Source organism: Cotesia typhae, unplaced genomic scaffold, assembly GCF_013202065.1.
Source record: "Cotesia typhae breed Kobodo isofemale line unplaced genomic scaffold, CoteBio_Ctyphae scaffold_13, whole genome shotgun sequence".
In the NCBI taxonomy this organism is placed as follows: domain Eukaryota; kingdom Metazoa; phylum Arthropoda; class Insecta; order Hymenoptera; family Braconidae; genus Cotesia; species Cotesia typhae.
In genome coordinates, this window is record NW_027423774.1 from 6710585 (window position 1) to 6727232 (window position 16648).

The window sequence follows — 16648 nt, forward strand, 5'->3', positions numbered from 1 at the left end:
TATTATTATTATTATTATTATTATTATTATTATTATTATTATTATTATTATTATTATTATTATTATTATTATTATTATTATAAAAACAAAATTTCTTGGGGGTAAAATAGAATTATTGAATAAGAATAACAATTTACGATTATTTGGATTGTATATTTATATTTGTGAGTTGTTTCCACGCTGTCGCACACATGAGTTGGAGAGTTGATCCGATCTGGTAACCGGGGTATATCTCCCCCGCTGAGAAGTCGCCTTAGCTCGTAAGTATGTATAAGTGTGTGTTTATAAACCCATAGGGAGTATAATGATATATATGTGGAGAAACTCGTCGGATTTTTAGTGGATTCACAAACAGAGATTTCCTTGCAAGCTGAAAGGAAATAAAAAAGGGATTTAAAATAATAATAAAACAGGGAATAGAAAGGAAAGGAGTTAAGTATTAAGTATAGTTGGATCTTAGCGTTTTATTTGGCATCTAGAGTCGAGAAGAGAAAGAGGAAGAGGTGGAGGCTGGGATCTACATCAAATCTCAGCTACGCCCATCGTCTCGTGTTCTCTCCACTATCTCGAGACTCCCACCCTTTTTATTCTCTGCTAATCTGTAAATTCATGACCTACGACCGTTTAAAAACTCGATTGCGCATCTGGCTTTGCAAGCCCCGTAGTTCCGAGTCCTCCGCTAGATGGCCAAGATAAATCCTTCTCGCATGTGCTGAGTCTTGACTCCAGTATTAAATTCCCAATGGAATGTTTTATAAATAATAAATTTTTGGAATAGTCAGCAGCTAAAAAAAGTAAACATAAATTACTTTGCACTAAAAACAATTTAAAGGCAAACCATAAAACAATAGACAAGTTGTTTTGAAAGTTAACGCACGCTCAAAATGAATTATCACTTACAACAAACGCGCGTAAATTTGCATTTACGTATTGAGAGTCGCGAGGCAGTCTGGACTCTACTCTCTGAAGCCCCACTTTGCACTTTGCAGTTAAAGTTAACTCTGGCTAGAAAACTTCAAGCAACTAATACAGCCTATGGAATAATTTTGCCGTACGAGTTACTTCTAAGTCTCATCTGGTATCTGCCTCTACTCGCGTTACACAGTTACGGTCGCCTCTGTACTCGGTTTATTTATTCGAATCCTCGAAGGACTTTATGGCGGAAAATTAGCGAGCCGGGCAGCTGAATGCCGTCGCCACTTAGACCTTTCAACCAACATATACTTTTTAACTTGTTAATGTCTCGGTGTCTCATATTTTTATCAGTTTTGTTAACCAAGTGACACACCTTCTTTAGCATCCCTTAACACTTTACAATCTCCTTAAAGACATTATCATCCAAAGTTCACGTCTATCTGTCATTGTTTGGCTGTTTAGCTTTTAGGACTTACGTGAAAATATTTTTGTTCAACACTGTTGTTATCATTTATTATTTGGAACAGAAGATCATTCATGCAATTATTTACTTACTTTAATTCTGATGGAAACTTTACCAATTGTTACTCTTTTGAAATTTAATTCGTATAATTTTTAAGTGAGTTTTTTTTAACACTAAAATTATTTAGTTAAAACATTCTACAATTTAATTTTCTCAATTTTTTTTTCTTTAAAAAAATTATAGTATATTATCTTTATTAATTATTATTAAGAGAATAAGAAAAATTTTTTATGATAAGTAATTATGCTGCATTCGAAAATGCTCTATCTCTAGATACATGATTAAGAAATGAGCTTGTATTTTGTAAACTATTGAAATTTTTTAAGACATAAGCTCATCTCGATGTTACACTCATCAAGACCTTTCATTTAAGTACCCACATCAATTTTTCAAATATTTATATATATTAAGATATGAAAAATTCATGTGGGTGCTCAAATGAAAGCTCTTGATGAGTATAACATCGGGACCAGCTTCTATCTTTAAAAACGTCAATATTTAAGAAACTACAGTGCAATTAATCAAAATTCATTCATAAATTCTATTAAATCATTTTTTTCATAATTTATTATTAAAAAAATTTTATTGATGCTTTTTATCAAAAATTTATAATTTAAAAAATTAATTTTATGATTTTTTTTTAGTTAAATTTTCACCGATAGTTAATTTATTATGATAAGTATTTAGGCTGCATTCGAAAATGCTCTATCTTCAGACACAGATAATGAAAAAATGACTTGGTATCTTGTGAACTATTGACTTTTTTAAAGATATAAGCTCATCCCGACATTACACTCATTAAGACCTTTCATTTAACTACCTACATCAATTTTTCATATATTTATATGTATTACATATATGTATATATGAAAAAAATTCCAAAAATTGATGTGGGTACTCAAATGAAAGCTCTTGATGAGTGCAATATCGGGATGAGCTTATGTCTTTAAAAACGTCAATACACATTAAAAAATTTTGCGTCAATAGGTCAAAAAATTTTGTGTCAAATATCTAACACTTTTTTGTACTAATTTAACACAATAAACGTTAAATTTACACATGAAAGTATTAAAGATTTAATACAAAAATTTTCAACATAAAATTTTTTGACGCAATGACGCTAAATTTCTTACTGTGTAGTTAAGAAAGTACAGTGTCAAAATTATCTAAAATTATCTAAATTTAAATTTTATAAACAAAATTCCATATGAATGACAAGGGTCATGTTCGGTTCTAAACCGGCTGGTAGGGTTGATACGTGTGCGAGCATAAGTCAGTTACAAACGACTATCACGTAACAAGATATCGTCACGGATATATCTTGGATGATACCGTATGCGCAGTTAGTGATGATTGTTCTTTGAACGCCTCCCAATCCGCTTCCCGCTTGTATTATTATTCATCTTAATCTTTATCCTGATCCTCCTCAGCATACTCATGGTTATTCTGCAGCCAGTAGATAATACATATATAAACGTATAAATATATCATCGCTTCTTTTGCGACTGGATTGAATCGATTACCTCGGATCCTGTCGAAAAGGTCCTGGGAATTACCGGTGTGATTACGAGGATGATGATGATCATCCTTGAGTAATGATGGATCCTGACACACGACCAGCCTCCATGTCATTCTCGATTCTCGAGGCTCCATCAGTCACGTAACAATAAAATTCTTATTCAGCGCTATACCGACACCTAGTAAGTTCCTCCGTGGAACTAAGTGTCCAATTGTAAAATTTAGAACACAATCTAACCGGCACGGCAATTGCTGTTTTCTGTTTCTCGGGATTCCTGATGCCTTAAGGCTCTCTTCCGTCTCTGGTTTGCCGCATAGTCATCATATCACTGCTCACAGCCGTCTAATACCCCGTTTAGGATCGTTCCTCGTAATGGCCAGCGAATAAGCTAAATCGCTGCCACGATCTAAGCTGTTAAATATATTTGTAACACCACCGATCCATTAATAACAGAAACCAACTAGCTTTGCAAGAGTAACACTAACTAAAGATATACCTACTCTATAAGAGGTGTATTAACCCTATTTGCAGGCTTTTAAACCGACTATTCACTCCCAGTATCTCGCGATTTCTTTCAATTTTTATTTTTTCACTGGGTAGTAGGTCTTTTGGTCGTATCTTTCCCAGGAGCATTACCAACCTGTTAAATTGCATCTCTTGTACTCCGTCAATTGGTTTAAATCCATTTTAAATTTATATAAACCCTCGGTATTTAGTACACAGAAAAAAAGGTTCACTTAAGCCAAGAAAATAGTTTTCTTTCTAATTATTTTCTTGAGCGAAAAAAAAAATTCTTTTTGACACAAGAAATTTCAATTATTCCAACAAATTAATTCTCTTGCTTTAAGAAATATGTATCTTGATCCAAGAAAATTTATTTAAGTCAAGAAAATCTTCTTGTTTTGAGAAAATTCAGCCTCTTGCTCCAAAAAATTTTGTTCTTGATAGAAGTAAATTTTCTTGTCTTGAGAAAATTTCGCTCTTACTCCAAAAAATTAAATATCTCGATAGAAATGAATTTTCATTAAGATTTTTATTGATCAACATATCAAATGGGAAGATCAAACATTATTGAATCATTTTTTTTCATTCAATATGTATAATTGCACGCTAAAATAATATAAAATGAGTATTAAATATTCAAGAGAAAAATTTTCTCAAGGTGAGAAAATTTTTTTTCTTAAGCTGTAGCAGGTGGCATTGTTTCTCTAAAGTATCTAAAAATCTTGATCAAATATAAAAATTTATTGTATCGAGTATTTATGATAATTTAAATTAAGAAAAATTACTTCCACCAAGAATAGAATTTAAAACCAAGATTAGAATGTAAAAAGAGATAAGCATATTAAACCTTATAGACACACTCTAAAATGGCTCAGTGTTAAATCAAAAAGGGAATATTTTTTAGCTTGTCTAATTTATAAAATTTTGGAAACCGGTGAACCTAAATTTCTGCGACAATTATTCACAAATGAAGATCTTGATATCAGGAGATCAAACAGACTTGCAGCAAAAAACAATAATACATTCAAAATACCTAATTTCTCTACCATCATTGATGAGCATTCATTTTTGGTATCAGCTATTCGTCTGTGGCAGAAATTACCAACAGAAATTACAAACTCATCGTCACTTCACATCTTCAAAAATAAAACATATGAATTTTTTATGAACAAAGAAGCAAATTCTTGACAATTTATTATGTTTGCAACCTCTTACTATTTAAATTATTACATAAACTATTGTTTCTCTGTATAATTTTATATTTACTTTGCATAATATCGTTTAGACTGTGTATTACATTATTTATTTTTTTTTCTTTCATTTCACTGAACATAAAATTATTTCTCTTGAAGTTCTAAATTTACATTATAATACTTACGTGATTTAATAAAACTGTTACATTTTTGTACTTGCCATTAGGCTTATTATCTTGGCATATAAATTAAATAAATTTCAAGAAATATTTTTACTTCGGCCAACACAACTTCGGTCTTACTTCAGGCACCCAAAAATTTTCTTGAGCCAAGAATTTTTTTTCTCCAGTCAAGAAATTTTTATTTCTGTGTAGTTTCCCGTTTGCTCTTTCCCCAATACAAATCCAGATAATACAAGGGTTTATTTATATAATATAATAATATAAAGTCGAGAGATACGAGTGGGATAACTCGAGTAGTAACATATTACACCCGGTCTTTATTCATGTCCTTTTTATCCAAGATGAGTCTTTGCCCGAGAACTCTGTTATTGGCTATATTATTATATTTTACCCACTAGGAAAGTATATCCCAACGACACTTATTAGTCAAGATTACCTTGCGTTAATATAACCGCCTATATTTTGACAGGGATCATCTTTTTATTAATTGACATCAGTTTGTCCAAAGGATTACTATTTATCCTTATTATAATGTGGATTTATCTTAACATCTTTTTATTTTATTTATTTTAAATTTCTGGCTGGTTTATGCTGTATCGCCGATTGAGATCTTTCTCGTATTTTCGGTCTGTTGTTCCCTGTAGTTTTTACTATATATATAGACATTTATAGTATAACACCAGACAATAATTTTTAATTCATTTTTATTTTATTTCTCCGGATGATTATGGTTATTGTTATTACAGTGTGCTAGATATTTTCCAGATTTATTCAAAATATTATACCTGAAGATATAACAAGCCAGACCACCCTCGTCGCGATCGACTTGATTCCCAAGTTAGGTATTCATATACCCACAATACTTATATAATGTAGGTTAAATTATTTTCCAAGTGGTGCCCTCTTGTCACCGATTTTAGCCGTCCAAAAATAAACCAGTGGGAGTGTAAAAAGCCCACGTATCGTTTTGTTTTGAGTAAAAACAAATCTGTGTGTCAGAAATAAAATAAGAGGCTCGTGCTTAGTGTACTGCGCTAAATTATTGGTGTGAGATAGAGAGATAGGAAGAAGGAGAGAATAAAGAGAAAAATAAAAGTGATTGTTGAACCGTCCACGACGCCTCTACTCTCCAGTAGATCCGATATCACCGGAAGGCTGTTGGTTACCACTCCTGTACGTCATTTGTCTCCGGATCCTTTACACGGTATCTTACAAGAGGTCCTGGGGGCCGCAGATCCACCTACCGGGTGGTAACAATCTATTTAGGAGCCAAATCGTCAGATTTTGAGCCAGCGGTTCAGAGTCCTTCGGGGATTTGGAGTTAGTATGGAGTTGGATGGAATGAAGAGCGGCTGGAGAATTTGGAGGTGATAGATAAGGCTAGTCTATCAGGAGTTTACGGCACCGGGTACTTAGGAGCAAGGAGTAAGGTTACCAGTTGGTACGTACGGTTCAGAGACCACCCACGGGCTGAATCGATCAGCAACTGATACCCGAAGAGAGGGAGCGAGAGGATTAAAGTAAGATGAGCTGCGAGAATATGTGTGCTGAGAAAAGAGTTACAGGTGTACGAGGCTTGTATGTGCTGGTTGGGTTTTATTTAGCTGCAGATGCTCGATGCCATTTTTGTTATTCTGTTTCTGTATCTGGCTTTGGTTTTGCTTTTGCATTGGGATACTCGGTCAATTCACGATAACAACCTTCGGAAACGTTTCACGGGTGCTTTTAATGTCGATCTTATCCGCCGGGAGAATTATTGGCCGAAGATCCGCTGCCGTTGGATATATGCTGGATATGTTGGCTGTTGGTCAACCAACAACAGAACGATCGAGACGGCAGCCAGCATTTGCTCGCGAAACAAATCGTAAGTTAAAAGTTGTCGTTCGCTTTCTGGTTAAACATATATACTTGGATGTTATATTGCTCGGACGTTTAGTACCTATGTACCAGGATTACAACCGTGTAAGAGGACACCGAATACACTTATATACATCCTGATGATATTTACGGGTAAATCGATAGCCCAGACGCTACTGAATATCTCTAATCAGAAATCCGAAAAGTTTGTCTCCCGTCACCCACCATTCAATTTTTTTTTTTTTTTTCGATTATATTGTTGGTGATTGGTAAGAGATTTAGTTATCAAATTCAAGAATTTACTTAAGTCAAGATAAAAAATTTTTTACCAAAAATGTATTGGATATAACAAGAAAAAAAAAATTAAAAAATGTTATTAAATACAGAAAAAAAATTTTTTTATCAAGTCTAATTTTTTTCAATGATAATTGTATTAGAAATAACTACTCAGGTATTGTTTAATTATTGTTTATTGATACAAAAGAAAAATAAGTATATTAATTAATATTGAATTAGCTACACACTGAATTTAACTAAGCAAGCAATATTAAACGAGGTTAAATTGACAGAAATATAATGTTAAATTATTTGCAATAAAATTACTCTAAATCTGGACAATCGACACTTGATGGTTAAAAAGTTCAGCTCGACTAACTATAACAGAACAATTATTAGTTTTTTTAAAAGCGAGTTTTTAAAAAGTTTTTATTTTTTATTGATAAAAAATTCTTAGGCCCAAATTAAGACAATATTCCTATCTAATATTGAAGTTCGATCACTACTATGTCGGATAGAATAATATTCGTTAGTAAGTCGAAGAAAAATTAAAACTTCTAGGCCTAAAACTTCTTCGTTAGCTTACCCGCTTTAGACCACCCTCCCCTACATTTAGCACTCTCAGTACTTAGTATACTCCCACTACTTCATTAAGGGTCAAGTGGTAGTGGAAACATTGCCAGGTATACTAAATACTAGGGTGTGCCAAAATGTAATTTCCGTGAAGAACCTTTTAAAATTGGAATTTTGAATTCCGCTCTTAACAGCAGCTGTGTTTAGGCATTTCCTGAAATATTTCGGGGTAAGAGGATTTATTTGATTTTCACAGAATTTTTAACAGGAGATTCAATTTGGCACTTCCGGCCAAATTTCAAATTTTCAGCGGAAATGCCCAAACTAAGCTCCTGTTAAAAAATTCTATGAAAATCAAATTTATCGTCTCACCTCAAAATATCTCAGGAAATGCCCAAACACATCCCCTGTTAAAAGCGGAACTCAAAATTCCAATTTTAAAAGGTTCTTCACGGAAGTTACATTTTGGCACACCCTACTAAATACAGTGACGTTATGATGTGCAACTTTTCTCTAAAATATTAATTCTAACAAATTGAATTCAGGTTTTAAAAAATTTGGATGCTAATCATTTAGTACTTAATCATCATTCTGAATGATGAATTTTTTTCCAAATTAATGACAGTTTAAATTTACCTGAGGAATTAATTAATTAGCGAATAATTGTCGCCAATAAAATAATAAACTAATGAGAAAAAGTAAACGATGTCAGAGGTAAAATGTCAAGATGTCACGTAGAGAGTGGCGTGGTGTTTAAAATTTTATAAAAAATAATGTGGGCATAAATACGGCGACTGCAGAGATGAAAATCATGTTATGAAGGAGTAAGGAGTAAGGAGTGATTTCTGTCTCTATACAGACATATATAATTACATATAATATATAATATGTCTGGTACTGTTGGGTATATCTTCGAATATGCCGGGCAATTAGAAAGAACGGTAATGAAAGTGGCATTATATGGGCGCGTGGACGATAAAGTCCAGAGCTTTACAGTCATGGCAAGGTGTATCGTCGAATACGCAGAGAAAGACCGCGGGGATTCCCAGTACATCGAATTTGAAGCATATACACCTTATATATGTATATTTTAATCTTCAACTGTTGAATTAATGTCGTCGGCCCCCTGCCAACAGGTATACCTTATTAATTAAGGATAATTTAAAGTTATTTATAATATCGTCCATCGGTTATTTTTCACGACAGTTCTCTGTCTCTTATTTCATTGTTATAATGATAATAATCCATTAAAAATGTACTTTATTCCCAAGGCCAACCTCGGAAATTTTTAAACTCTGATTCAATGGACGGATTTATTTAAACTGTTAGCACAATTAACTTTAGACGTGACAAACTTTATTATTAACGTATACGCGAATTTTTTTTTTTTTTTTTTTTCAAAAACATTTAAGTGGGACGAAGTTGTATTATTGGAGGAGAATTATCTTTGAGGTTCTTACCAAGAGTGACATTGTAGCCGACCACTTGGATATTATTTAGCGTCATGAGGTCGCACTCACTTAACCTCTTCCGAACTCAAAGGACCAATCATTATCATTGGATATTTTGGCCAGCTTTAATGTCAAATTCTTTTATTCTTAGGTCTGGAAATTTATAATTTTTAGACAAAAATTACTTAAAAATTAGGAAAACGGTTAACCCTGAAGCCCATCCCTGCAACTTCCCTTTACTTTCGTAATTAAGCGCTCAAAATTGCGCTTATTACGTTTTTGAACTCGTGAAGAGCTCAAAAATATAATCTTAATGTAGTTTTGAGCTCTTCGAGCTCAAAAGTCTGATAGAAGTTCAATAAAACATTATTTTTTGAATTTTCAAACCGCAATAACTTTTGAATGAATGAACCGATTTTCACGCGGTTGGCGGCATTCGACGCAGTTTATCAAATTCAATGATACAATTTTTAAACACAAATTGATAAGACCGGAAGTTTCGGTGTAATTCGGAAAAAACGCTTTTATTCGATTTCTTTCGTTAACGATAACTCACGAACGAATCAACCGATTTTTAGCGGCTTGGTGGCGATCGATGTGGTTTTTTGATGTTAAGAGCTGATTAGTTTTTGGAATTGGTCGGTAGAGCCGTTTAAAAGTTATTCAAAAAAAACTTGATTTGAAAAAATTTTTTTTCGTAGTTTGTTTAAGATTCCTCAAAATCTACCGGTTGGAATCGGTCCAAATTGTATTAAAAATCTAAGTTTGATCAAGCCCTTTCAAATGACATCAACCGCGATCAAATCGGCCAAGCCTTTCAAAAGTTATGAGAGGCTTACATACATACATACAGACGTACAAACTCCATCGCGGAAATAGTCAGAGAAGCTTCTTAGCACCTCATAACGTCAAGATCTGATGGAAACTCGATTTTCGGAAGACGTGGTAAAAACAATAACTTCCCGATTTTTGAAAATTTTCAATTTTCTTAGCGGGAAGTTAAAAATTGATTTTATAATGAATATTTTAAACAATCTTGATAGTTAAGTGCTTCGCAAGGCAAAAAATTTATTTCAGCGGATAAATATCAGAAAACAGCCCTGTAATTTAAAAAAACAACGCTACAGCTTACAAATTTCCTCATTTTGGACAAGTCCGAGAGGTTCTATTAAATAAATTAAAGTTTATCAACAGCAAAGACAATTAGGACTGTGGGTAAACTAAAAAATTAATAAATTTTTAAAAACTCGGAATATTAATTGTGGATAAGTTTAAAAAAAAATTAGCGATTGGTTGCGATTAGCATATCACCATATTATTAAATAATCATATATCGGTATTATATGACAGAAAAACATTACTGACGTGTCAGAAGTAGCCAAAATCTGTCTGGTGTGAGGTCAATCAGTGTCTATTAAAATGTTAATATTGTAAACGGAGTTTTTAAAAATCCATATCGATGTATTACATCAATCCAGTGGTCTTATATTGATTTAATAATACATAAATTGGTAATAATACTCGGTCGTCCTCTGATCCTATGTTACTAAATATCTTTCGGGTGTTGATTCCCAAGTCCGGGTACAAAATCATGCGTAATATCGAGCGTCTCATCGGGCTATATTTAAACTTATAAAATAAAACTTTTATGAGTTAAAGTATCTTAAGAAAAATATTTAGAAATTGTTTTTTCTGATAGTGTCTGTAAGTGGTGCTGTAGGTATAGGCATTCACTCTAATCGTCATGATAATTCCCAAGTGATCGTAAACATACGAATTAAATTCTTCCCAACATTTTAACGTTATAAACATCACCAGCAAGTGTAATGTCCCCTAATAAAATGAAACGCTGAGAATTAAATAACGTGAATAAATTACGCAATATTGCTCATCAAAAGTCTGATGGAAGAGAGAGGATCACAATAATGATAACTCATTGATGCTTCATTTCATTTTTAGATTTTATTCGCTACAATATAAAGATTGTGTTGAATTTATTATTATCATTTATATAAAATAAAACTGAAAATCTTTTTAAATAAAAAAAATTTTAAATTACGCACAGAAAGAAAAATTTCTTGACTCAAAAACAAAATTCTTGGCTCAAGAAAATTTTCGGGTGCCTGAAGGAAGACCGAAGTTGTGTTGGCCAAAGTAAAAATTTTTTTGAAATTCTATTCTTGGTGGAAGTTATTTTTTCTTAATTCAAATTATCATTAATACTTGATACAATAAATTTTTATATTCGATCAAGATTTTAAGATACTTAGGAAAGTAGCGCCACCTACTTCAGCTGAGAAAAAAGTTTTCTCACCTTGAGAAAATTTTTTTCTTGAATATTTGATACCCATTTTATATTATTTTAGCGTGCAATTATTCATATTGAATGAAAAAAAATGATTCAATATTATTTGATCTTCCTATTCGACATAATCAATAAAAATATTAATGAAAATTTACTTCTATCAAGATATTTAATTTTTTGGAGCAAAAGAGAAATTTTCTCAAGACAAGAAAATTTACTTCTATCGTGAATTAAATTTTTAGAAGCAAGAGGCTAAATTTTCTTACAACAACAAGATTGTCTTGACTTAAATAAATTTTATTGGATCAAGATACGTATTTCTTAGAGCAAGAGAATTAATTATCCTTCGTGTCTCGCACTTCGAGATTACGAAGGTAGTATCGCTACTTACATGTCTTGGACCACAAGTTTAAAGCTAAAAGTGAACGACTGGGGCGCCCCCTAACCATCGTGGCGTTGCCCCATTACTATTTGATCATTCGTTATTTTTGTGTCAGACAGATCACACGTTTGATGCGAAAGTGAACAGTTTTTTGTTTTATATAATACATTGAAATATTTTAATTATTCATTAAATTAGTAAAATTAAAGTTGATTAAATGGGTAAAAATAAGAAAAGGTCAAGAAGTCGAGATCGTTCGGAGGAGCAGACCTCCAAAAGACTCTGCAATCTAGAGGACAAGATGGAGGAGTTGACATCAGGTTTTGCTGCAATCAGAGAAGCCATTTTGGGTCGTGATAGGTCGCACTCAGGGACAGACGTATCTGGAGATGAAGGTAATTAATTTTTTACATAATGGCAATGGTTTAATTGTGAACACGAGATGCAATCACAATATATTCCTAAAGTCTACCTTCATGCCCGAGAGGCAATACATGATTTTCGTGTATGAATAATCATAATAATTACACCTTGGTAAAGGAGTGCTCTATTTTATCCGAGAGGTAAAATGGAGCTCATATGATAATTTGACTTTATCTGGAAGATAAAGTAGAAATGAAAATTACTCTGTTTTACCCGAGAGATTAAAATAGTGTAAATATTAAGTTAACCAAAAAATTCATAGCTAAATGAATTAAATATACATTGCATGCCCGCAGGTACGGGAAGCGGTGATGATAAAGCGGTTGGAGAAAAAGATGCATTGGAGTTGACTCCTGATCAACAGGTCCAGGCTCCTCAAGTCACGGCAGGTGAACAGTTGAATGCAGGGAATAATGTTTCTCAGGCAGAAACGACTAATAACATGGAAACACCGGAAACGGAGCCGAGTAAAGCAAAGTAATCCGAAACTCCTTGGGAACTAGATGCTGATGCCCTTTGTATTCTCGGAGAGGAACCTGTCAAGGAGAAACCTACGTTAATCCTGCATGCTAGCGTTGATAGTCGCTGGAGAAAATATCTTTCTGAAGGCTTAAAGAAAGAGGTTAAAGAGTCACTTTTAGAAAAGTACCCTAGGAAGGGGAAACTTTCCCTTGAGCCGCCGATCTTAAATGAAGAGGTGGCAGGTAATTTAAAAGATTCGGCAAATCTTTTAGATTAATTGAGACAAATACTTTGGCTCAACACAAAAGTTAGCAGGGTCTGCGTTGGCTGCTTTGGCTCCTGTAATTGAATGGGGAAAGTGAGCGAAGAAATGAAATCTGCCCCACCAAAGAAACCGTATGTACCTCCCGGTTCTTTAAATTCCAAGAACTCGTCGAGTCAGAAGAGGTCAGTGTCTCAGACGAGCGGGAAGTACTCATCGACGAGAAAACCACTGGTCCCCAAATTTCCAGCAAAACAAACATCATACCCCAAATCAAACCAATACCATCAGCACACTCAACGGACTCAGAACCGTTAACTATAGTTAACAATGTAAGTATGTTCGCGGGACGTCTAAAATATTTTTTAAATGCTTGGAAAACAATCACTGAGGATAAATTTGTCCTTCAGTGCATTAAAGAGTACAAAATACCTTTTGAATTGCCCCCCATACAAACTCGTCCACCACCTGATAAGGTTTGGTCGGACCAGGAACTGGCAGGTATCCAATCAGAGATTAACAAACTGTTGGTGAAAGGCGCGATTAAGGAAGTGAAAGAGGTTCCGGGACAATTCTTGTCACCGTTCTTTTTGGTTCCTAAGCCTGATGGTCAAAAGAGGTTTATTTTGAACCTAAAAGGTTTGAATAAGTTCATCGACGTAGAACACTTTAAGCTCGAGGATCTTAGATCCGCTTGTAATCTTTTAGAACGAGATATTTTCATGGGAACAGTGGATCTTAAAGATGCATATTTTTTAATCCCAGTCTGGAAATTACATCGAAAATTCTTGAGGTTTGTTGTTCAAGGAAAAATTTACGAGTTCGTTTGTCTACCTTTCGGTCTTTGCACGTGTCTATTGACATTCACCAAGCTGATGAAACCAGTGATTAATTATCTTCGATTGAAAGGGCTCCTGTCTGTAGTATATCTGGATGATTTTTTATGTTTAGGTCATTCAGTTCCAGAGTGCAGTGAAAACCTAGGTCAGACAATCGAATTACTCGAAAGGCTGGGTTTTATTGTGAATTTTGAAAAGTCCAAATTGGAGCCTGATAGAAGATGCAGATATTTAGGTTTTATGTTAGATTCTTCTAAGATGAGAGTGGAGCTCCCGGGAGATAAGAAAGTCGTAATAGAAAAACAGATCAAGGATCTTAGAAAGAAGGGCACAGTAAAGATTCGTGATTTTGCTAAGGTTATTGGGTTGATAGTAGCGTGTTGTCCAACAGTTGAGTACAGCTTGTTACACTGCAGATCGTTTGAGAAAGCAAAGATCCGAGCCTTAGAGAAGAGTGGGGGTTGTTTTGATGCTGTCATGATGATACCAAAATCTACTCGTAGGGACTGGGATTGGTGGTTAAAAACTTTGCCAAATGCCAGTAAAAAGGTGAGAAATAATCAATACGAGAGAACAGTCTACTCAGATGCATCGTTGTCTGGATGGGGTGCCTTTTGCGAGGGCGAAAGCGCCAATGGGTTATGGAGACAGGAAGAAAGAATGCTTCACATTAATCACCTGGAACTCAAAGCAGCCCTAATAGCTTTGAAGTGTTTTGCGGCGGATTTAAGAGACACTGATATTTTAATTAGGGTGGACAATACAACAACGATGGCGTATATCAATAGAATGGGTGGAGTTCGCTATGCTGAACTTCATAAATTAGCGTGTGAGCTATGGGATTGGTGTGAGGACCGAAAATTATGGATTTACGCCTCATATATCCCGTCTAAAGAAAACGTAGAGGCAGATCGATCATCAAGGATCGATAATTCAGACGCGGAGTGGGAATTAGCGGACTACGCATTTGAAAAAATCGTTAAAAGATTTGGGAAGTTAGAAATCGACTTATTCGCTTCTCGAATCAACACTAAATACAGGGTCTATTGTTCATGGAAAAGAGATCCAGACGCTTTCGCATTCGATGCCTTTACAGTTAGTTGGTCCGATTGAATATTTTATGCCTTCCCCCCTTTTTCTATAATTACTAAAGTAATTAAGAAAATCAAAGACGATAAAGCAGAAGGTATTTTAATTGTACCGCACTGGCCTACTCAGGTTTGGTTTCCAGCTTTTCAAAAGTTATCGATAGGAGACTGGGTTTGGCTTGAAGCAGATCTTAATCTTTTAATTTCTCCTTGTAGGTCACGTCATCATCCCCTGGCTGCAAAGCTTACCCTGGTTGCCGCCAGGCTATCAGCCAGGCACTGTTAGGCAAAGGCATGCCTAAAGAAGCAGTGGAGATCTCGTTAGCTTCACTGGCAGATTCGACGTTAAAAAACTACAATGGTACTTTGAGGCTTTGGTGGAAATGGAATGATCAGATCAACGGAAATCCATATGAAGTATCTGTGGGAAAGATCCTAAGATTTTTGACGGAAAGATTCGGTGACGGGATAGGCCACAGTGCAATGAACTCGGCAAGAGCAGCGTTATCTCTGATATCGAGTGAAGATGTCACGAACAACTCTTTAATAAGCCGCTTTATTAAGGGTTCGTCGAAAATAAGACCTGGAGGGCCTAAATATGAATCGACTTGGAATGTGGACTCAGTGCTAGCCAAATTGGAGACATGGACTCCAATCGAGGAACTGTCCTTGAAGAAACTGACGGAGAAGTTGGTTGTACTGCTGGCCTTGGGCACAGCGCATCGTTGCCAGACGCTGGCGTTGATCAAAATTTCAAACATCACTGCTTCTGAATCTGAAATTGAAATTAGAATCCCTGAAAAAATGAAAACTTCTCGGCCAGGAGCTCTGCAGCCAGTCTTAAGACTCCCGTTTTTCCCGACTAAAGCTGAGCTATGCATAGCTCGGACCTTAAGCCAATACGTGACAGTAACTAAAGTCCTTCGGGGCAATATTAACTCACTATTCATTTCACTCAATAAGCCACATAGTGCAATCAAGAGTGAGACAATTGCTCGGTGGATAAGGACGGCGTTGGTATCATTGGGAGTTGACAAAAGATTTACAGCACACTCTACTAGACATGCATCGACATCTCGGGCACATGAAAAAGGTGTTAGCATTGAAGAAATAAAGAAGGTGGCAGGGTGGTCTAAGAATTCCAAAGTGTTTGCTGATTTTTACCACCAGCCAATTATTATTCGTGACAACAAATTCGCAGAAACGGTGTTAACACCCAGTACACCAATATAATTAAACTAATTGGAGATTTAGCAGCTAGAAGCACTATTATCTCATTTTTTAATTTGTCTGTAGTTACAAGTTAATTATTCAACCACTTGTAATTTCAATTCTTTAATAAATTAACTAAAAAAGTATCGCTCTAAACAGCTACCTTCGTAATCTCGAAGTGCGAGACACGAAGGATAATTGAAAGATCTCACGAGCCCGTCGAAGACGGACAAAGTTTGATCTCAATTATTCGAGTGTCTCGCACGAGAGATTCCCACCCAAATAGTATCAAGTACTACCCCACCTCTTATTTTCAGACAAAATAAAAAATTTTCGAGAGCTTTAAACTAATGATCAAATAGTAATGGGGCAACGCCACGATGGTTAAGGGGCGCCCCAGTCGTTCACTTTTAGCTTTAAACTTGTGGTCCAAGACATGTAAGTAGTGATACTACCTTCGTAATCTCGAAGTGCAAGACACTCGAATAATTGAGATCAAACTTCGCCCGTCTTCGACGGGCTCGTGAGATCTTTCAATTTTGTTGGAATAAGTGAAATTTCTTGTCAAAAAAAAATTTCTTTTTCGCTCAAGAAAATAATTAGGAAGAAAAATATTTTCTTGGCTCAAGTGAACCTGTTTTTCTGTGCGTGTTAAATTCTTTTTTTTAACTTCCCGTTAAAT

At 34.7% G+C, this 16648-nt stretch overlaps 1 protein-coding gene across 1 annotated transcript; it reads left to right on the forward strand.

Annotated features, from left to right (window-relative positions):
* The first annotated feature begins 11981 nt into the window (after window positions 1–11981).
* Window positions 11982–15987, forward strand: LOC141535350 (uncharacterized). The gene is made up of 5 exons (XM_074255227.1): window positions 11982–12075; window positions 12400–12570; window positions 12607–12807; window positions 12993–14761; window positions 14971–15987. The coding sequence occupies exons 1-5, from the start codon at window positions 11982–11984 to the stop codon at window positions 15985–15987; spliced, it is 3252 nt and encodes a 1083-aa protein (XP_074111328.1).
* The last annotated feature ends 661 nt before the right edge of the window (window positions 15988–16648 follow it).